The sequence below is a fragment of the Zymoseptoria tritici genome, chromosome 6, assembly GCF_000219625.1.
Source record: "Zymoseptoria tritici IPO323 chromosome 6, whole genome shotgun sequence".
NCBI lineage: Eukaryota > Fungi > Ascomycota > Dothideomycetes > Mycosphaerellales > Mycosphaerellaceae > Zymoseptoria > Zymoseptoria tritici.
Genome location: NC_018213.1, coordinates 210,620 through 217,760, shown reverse-complemented (window position 1 = coordinate 217,760; position 7,141 = coordinate 210,620). Strand labels below are relative to the sequence as shown.

Sequence of the window (7,141 nt, the reverse complement as noted above, 5' to 3'; positions counted from 1 at the left end):
ATTGCAAATCACTTTTGAAGCCGATCTTCATGGCCACGGCAAATGCTTGCAAGAACAATTCGATAATATCTCTCACACCGTCGCAGTACGCTCAAATCAATGCCGATTCCAAAAACCCACGGCCGTGTTGTGTCAGAGGACAACGCCTCAAAATGGAGTGGTCGATCGACATGTTCGAGGCTCCTGTCACTCCTTTCCATTTTGCAATTCACAACCGCCAGAACCACTCCAAGAAACGAGATATGCGCTCCTAATCACCCAAAGATGACATTCCCGAAGACTCCATCCCATGCTGGATTGTCGAGAATTGCATGCCCTCCCTCCCCTACCGCCTGCTTGCGCAACGTCTGAGCGACGCACACCAACTTGTGCTTCTTGATGTAGGCGTCGTGGCAGTTCTCGTTGCAGTAGTGGACGATGCCGTCAGTGCAGCGCAGGCATGTGAGAGTAGTCTGAGCCTTCCCACAAGCTGCGCAGCCGCCGTCATCGTCGTTTGCGTGCGCCTCGGACGGGACGGTCGCCTTTGTTGCGTGCTCGGAAGGAACGAGTGCCTTTGCGCTCTGGACTTTCTTCTTCTCCTTGCAGACTTCTTGGTGCTTGGCTTGATGTTTCTTCAGACACTTGGTGCCGCAGTAGGCGGTGAAGGAATCGCCATCGTCGCAGTGGGCACACTTGATGCGGGCGGCTTTGGCGCAGTTGACGCAGGGACCCATGGCGGTAGGCATGGTTGTGGTGTTGATCGGAATTGGTATCTTTGAGAAGAGCGGGTGTTGTTGGGCACTGGTGTCCGATGATGGCGAATGGTGTTCGCGAAGGATGAATGGTATCCAAGGGAGGGTTTGTCAACTTTGGTAGAAGATGATGTTGATGAGAAGAAGAAGGAGACAGAGCAGAATACTTGGAAGGTATTTGAGGGAAGTGGAGGTTACCGAGAAGAAACGGAACATGGAAGAAGAGGTGAATTGAGATTGTAGTTGAATACAAGCAAACATCGGAAAAGGCAAGGCAAGAACGTTCCGCGGGACCTGTCGCATTCTGTCCATGCCGGTGTCATTCCATGCTTTCAGCACACTGCCCGATGCAAGATGCTCACCTTTTCAGCCTCCTTCCGGCGCCCGCTCCTATTCAATCTCGAGCTCATTGAGTAAAAAGCGTTGGGCGTTCTCTTCGACCTTCTACTTGCGCATCAAGCCCTGCAAATACACACCACCCGTAACGACCAGCCATCGCGCCGCGAAGCTATGCAAGAAACCTCCGACCCATCTCTCAAGCGGCAGTATAGCACCACTAGCTTTCTTCGTCCATTGTATCGTCTCCGAGATCAGACTTGCTCCATCGTTCCGAGGCCTCAAGCTGATGATCGTCAAACCCGATATTGGCCAGTCGGACGTCGGGGCATGCAGCTCCAGTTCAACGTGCACAGCTGTCCTCACTGCAACCCGATAGATCCCACAGACGACATCGCCTTCCTCAAAGTCCAGACTCTCGATGTACTCCCGGCTAAACGTGCGACGCTGCTCGGGCGAGCTCAAGACCAACCACAACATCCAGCCTTGCGGCATGCGCGAAAGAGACGCCATATTGCGACGGAGCATTTTGGTGAAGTTTGTCGTGAGCTCCTCATTCTTCATGAACACCAGATTGGGAATATGCTTGACCACCTTGTCATGAGCGATGCGATACGCTTGAGCATTTTCGACGATTTCTTTCGGCAGAGAAGCGACTTCACCACAATCCAATGCCGCCTGCCGCACTGAACTATTGGGATGGGTGTGGCTGATTTTTCGTCCGAGAGAATAGTGGTAGAGTAACGGCAATAGCACTACGCCGGCCACACTGGCGCTCGCTCCGCCGAGGAATATCCGGCTTTGGCGGTCGGCAGGAAGCTTGTCCAGGACATAGTTCCGTGCGTATTCCAAGTGCTGCTGGACTTGCTCCATGATTGTATCTGAGCTGATTGTCTGGTTGAATGGTCTTTCCTTGATCGAAGAATCTGTATTGAGGATTTTAGCCAGCAGTGAGCTAGAACTACCGGAAGATTTCGGGTGACGTTGCCGAGGCTGATGAGCTGCCATCAAGGCAGATGGCTGGGCACAATCGCATTTCCTCCTTGGAGTACTGCTTCATCGTGAATCATCTCGACCGCCAGCCAGCGGGTTGGACACTCTTTAGAGTGTGTGAGCTTGAATGTCGTCGTCAGCGCAGTCTCAAAAGCTCGCTCGCAGTGTGGCAGGGTCTCCATGCTAGACTAGTGACACCGTTACAACGGCGTGCAACGTTCGCACATGGAACGGCACGTGGTACCAAGGATTTTGCATGCATGCCACGAGGGAGGCCAGGCAGCCGGGATGCATCGTGGATCATGGATGACTATACTCTCTCCTGACTTCTTTCCTGACCAGCGGCAGGTATACTACAGCTGCTTTTGCAACTCTCATTGCCTTTGCAGGAAACAACACGATCGCCACGGAACACTAGAGCCTGCTACCTGCGCGAGAGCAATGAGACCCGGCCGTTGCTGGCAGAAGTGGTCCGCCGACGTGGAAACCTTGCTGACTTCTGTGGCCTGCCATCTGGTTTTCAGACAAACAACACGACCAAGTCGACATAGGTCAAACTTTTCCTACAGCGGCGGACATGCAGTTTATGCCTCCGCTAGATTGCACTGAAACCCCCGATCCCAGACCTGATCGTGGCGCTCCGATCCTCATCAGCTCAGGAAACGCCTGCTGCGTGTACCTCAGTTGCTCTTCCTCACGACGACCACATCAGCCGCGATCTTGACAATTCCGCCTTCCGAGTCGCACAAAATGTCAGCCCGAGACGCAAGTCGCCATATCCTGGCAAAGCCCTCTGCGACGTTGACGTACCATGGTTCAGTCTCTGCACGCCGGATGTGCCAATACGTCAAGGAGTGTGAAACCTCGTTGTGCGTGTATAGCAGAACGGAATTGCCAAGGACTGCCATTGCAACGCCATACTCGCGACCGGCTGCAGAAAGCGACGGAAGCGATCGATCGCGAATGTATCAACGACCGCGGATGAACACATGGAGGCGTATCGGGACCGCAAGACGTATCGATCTTTCTCGGTCTCCAATCGCCTTTTGGCCGTTCCATCGGAGATAGTCGCATGAAACCGCATGCAATTTCAACAATCTTCCACCTTCTGATCCTTGCAGGCCTTGCCGAGCCGTCGTGCAAACGACTTCCATACTAGGAAGGATGGTCAACGAGATCGGAAAGATCGGACCGAACTTGACTACCACGATGTGTTTTCGTCGGCCATTCACAACGCACTGTCTGATCTCCTGTGGATCAATACCAGTTAGCGACTGGGGTAGCGTATATGTCGCGAGGACATGAGCTGCATCCACAAGTCGCTTACGCTGTCTGCCCTAGAAAGATGCCGGCTAGAAGTATGGCCTCCGGCCGGATGACTTATGCACCAACCAATGCTAGGTTGTGATTCGAACACATGATGGCATTTTAACCGACGAGATACGCTGCGTAATTGCGCCGGAGGGTGGCCATGCGATGCCAAATGATTTCGACTTGCCTTCGACCGGACCCTGTGGCTGTTCTACACATGGTAGCGATGCTGCATACCATGCCGATCACATTTATTGCGCATGAACGCTGCGCTGCTGCAGGTACCGAGAGCCTCATGCGGCGCAAAGTGATGGCGTGGCGACCTCCGTAGCGGCTCCGGGCGTTAAATCGCAACGGTTCTCTAGTGTCATGGAGTGTACCGACTGAAACAACGCTTCGAGCAGGCTTTTCCGATCAACGTTCCTGTTGAAAGTCATGAGCCATAGATTGTTTATCTACGTGGTGGGCCATGGCCTTAACTAAATACAGATATGGTACCGATGTCGGACCTGAACACGTGTTTAATATTCAACACTCCCACTCGACGAGTGTGCCAAATCCTATGTAATTAACTATGTAATCAACCGATAGCTCCTACTAAACGCCATTTCCCGCTGCCTCGTTAAAAACCTTATTAAGGGAAAAAGAGTGCAGCTAATTGTTTACTAAGGTTATCGTCTAGTTATTATTACGCTAGCGATAGCTAACTCCTTCCTATTAATCTAGGCTTCGTTATCGTATTACATCCGGTAGGTCGGCGACGAGGAACACCTGTACGTAGTGCCGGCTACGAACCTGCGACGATACCGTCGTTGCAGAGCTAAGTTTCCTCCGGAGGATTGGAGAGGCCGTTAATCCCTCTTCCCTCACAACACAACAACAACAACACGACCTAGAGGTACGCCTCCCATCGAAATACAAGCTACAACAGAACAACGGCACGATTCGAACGAACAGCCCTCTACGCTACAAACGAGAAGAAGAAGAAGAGGGAGAAGCAGTCTACTCTGCCCTATACGCGTACCTCCTCGAAATCCGAACCGAAATCGTATGTCCCTTCTCTAGTAGAGACTTCGTCGCCCTCGAAAGGAAGCATATATGCACTTTAAAGAGCTAGAACAGTCGGTGGAATCCACAACTCTGCGATTAACCTGCGTAGCTGTATGCGTTTGGAAGCGGCATACAGTTCCACAAAGGCATATTAAGGATAAGAGAAGGCAGCGAGTTAGACAGCTGCTTTTACACTGCTTTTGCACTGCTTTTGTACGGCATTTTGCACGGCATTCTGCACTGCTCTTGCACTGCTTTTGCACGGCATTTTGCACTACTTTTGCACTGCAGTTCGAATTTGCAGCGTGCGTGCGTGCGAAGCGGAAGGATCCGCTGAAAATTCTGCAAAAAGCTTGGCGCGAAAATTCTGCAGCCCTAGCTGCAGACAACGACACTCGTTTGATTTCCTTTGTCCCGCATTTGTTTAAAGTCCTTTGGCATTGCCTTAGGCACGGGGTTTCCCCTAAGGTCAAAGAATACCGAAAGAATTTGATTGTAAATAGATCTACTGCCTTGCTTGCAAGGCCGTCCTACATAGTCATAGACTCCTAAAGGACGTAAATGGAACAAACAAACAAACAAACAAACAAACAAACATCCGGTCGATTCTAGTAAAGAGATCTTTAGCTAGTAGATGTTAAGCGATGTATTAATATAGGTAGTCCGGAATTCTGTCCTTAATAATATTAACGATAAATAAGTTTATCTAACCCTAGTAAGCCTATCTCTAGCGTAGTCGATTTGTATTAAAGCCCTCGTTAAATTGTTAGGCTTAAACAATTTTAAGAGGATACCGCTCGGGATAGGTAAACACTTCTTTAAAGGACGGTCTAAGGGAATAAATAAAACGAAGTATTCGGGTTGTCTAGTTAACTTTTAATTAAGGATCTAGTAGACTAAGGATAGGGACTTTCTCTACGAGAAGTCCGGGTCGTAAGAAGCGGACATTACTAACGTAAAGTTCTACTATACGTTGTAGGTAGCTCGCGTCGTAAATGTTATCGTCTATGTCCTCTTCGTTAATCTAGAGTCCGGCGTTAGAGTTCGAATTTAGTTACTGTTCGTAAAACTATACCTAGTATTAGTATATACTCGCTCCGTATCTTCGTACTTCTTCTCGCGCTCTCGCGAGACCTATTAGTTAGGTTACTATTACTAGCGCGTAGTTTGATATAAGGTATATATATATATATATATAGGTGCTTTTTAAGACGGTTACTAGGTTATACGGTATTTGTACTTTTTAAGACAATTATAAGGTTATAAAAGTAGACGGCCCGCATTTAATAAACCGGACTAAGGAGTCTATCGTATAGCGGAGCTTTTACGGTCGTTCTCGCTTAGTAGACCTACTATTATGTTAGTTTAAAGAGTTTGTACAAGGATGTTACCTTAATTAATTGCCGTCGTTATTATTCCGAGCGCGGATAATTGCCGGTTAAATTTGCCTAGGGCGAGTGCCTTCGTAAGGATATTAGTAACTTAGTAAATGCTAGGGATATACTATACCTCGACTCGCTCGTCTTCGATAAGCTATCGAATAAAGTAGAACTATACGCGAATGTACTTCGTTCGGTTATAGTACTTAGGATTCTTAGCGATAGCGATAGCGCTTTAATTATCGACGTAAATAAGGACCGGATTGCTACCGTATAGTAAGCCGAAGTATATTAGTATATCCTTTAGCTAGGCTACTTCTTTACCCGCGTAGTATAGAGCGGTGTATTCGGCTTCCGCTATTAATAGTACGACGGTAGTTTGTTTCTTCGATAACTAGCTAATAGTAGAGCTACCGAGCATAAATATATAACCCCCGACTAACTTACTTATAAAGGGATTACCTACGAATTTAGCGTCGGTATAGCCTCTAAATAGGTCGGTTCCGTTAAATTCTAGGGCGCGGTTAACTAATCCTTTAATGTACCGGAAGATACGTTATACTAGTTCCGCGTATTGTTTTATAGGATTATAATAGAAACGGCTAGCGACTAATATAGCGTATACGAGGTCGGGACGTGTTCCGAGCATTCCGTACATTAATAATCCGACGGCGGATTAGTACTACTTTCGTTGCTCGTTTAGGTAGACGTAGTCTTTTAGCGGTGGCTCGTACTTAATGTCCGTCCGAATAGGCGTTAATTAGGCGTTAGCTATAGTTATCTTAAACTTCTCGAGCATTTGCTTAAAGTACGTTTCTTAACTAAGTCGGATCTTATTACCGTTTCGACTAACCGCGATTCCGAGGAAGTAATTATACTCGTCTATATTAGTTATCTTAAAGCGCTTTAAAAGGCTTTCCTTTAATAATTTAATTCGATCTAGGTTAGGTCTAGCAATTAGGAGGTCGTCGACGTAGGCGAGGAGGTACGTAGTACCGTCGGAGAATACTACGTTGTCGTATTAGTAGGGTGTAAAGCCTATATCTTTTAGCGTAGTCTTAAGTGTCTAGTACTATATCCTCGGTGCTTATTTAAGTCCGTAGAGGGCCTTGTTTAGCTTATAGACCTTTCCTTCCTATTTATAGCCGGGAGGTAGTCGTACGTAGACTTCTTTATCGATCTTTCCGTAAAGGAACACTATTTTTACGTCTATTTAATAAACCTTCTAACCGTTAATTAAGGCGAGGGCGAAGAGCATTTTGTAGCTTATTAGCTTTACGACTAACGTAAAGGTCTCGTTAAAATCGATACCTTCTTCTTATTCGAAGCCGCGAACAACCT

At 47.9% G+C, this 7,141-nt stretch overlaps 2 protein-coding genes across 2 annotated transcripts; both read right to left on the bottom strand.

Annotated features, from left to right (window-relative positions):
• Window positions 1-254: 254 nt before the first annotated feature.
• On the bottom strand, window positions 255-725 carry MYCGRDRAFT_93639 (uncharacterized protein; the record flags this gene model as incomplete). The annotated part of the gene is made up of 1 exon (XM_003851294.1): window positions 255-725. The coding sequence occupies one exon, from the start codon at window positions 723-725 to the stop codon at window positions 255-257; it is 471 nt and encodes a 156-aa protein (XP_003851342.1).
• Window positions 726-1,175: 450 nt separating this feature from the next.
• MYCGRDRAFT_93638 (uncharacterized protein) lies at window positions 1,176-1,940 on the bottom strand (the record flags this gene model as incomplete). Its single annotated transcript, XM_003851293.1, has 1 exon — window positions 1,176-1,940. The coding sequence occupies one exon, from the start codon at window positions 1,938-1,940 to the stop codon at window positions 1,176-1,178; it is 765 nt and encodes a 254-aa protein (XP_003851341.1).
• Between the last annotated feature and the right edge of the window lie 5,201 nt (window positions 1,941-7,141).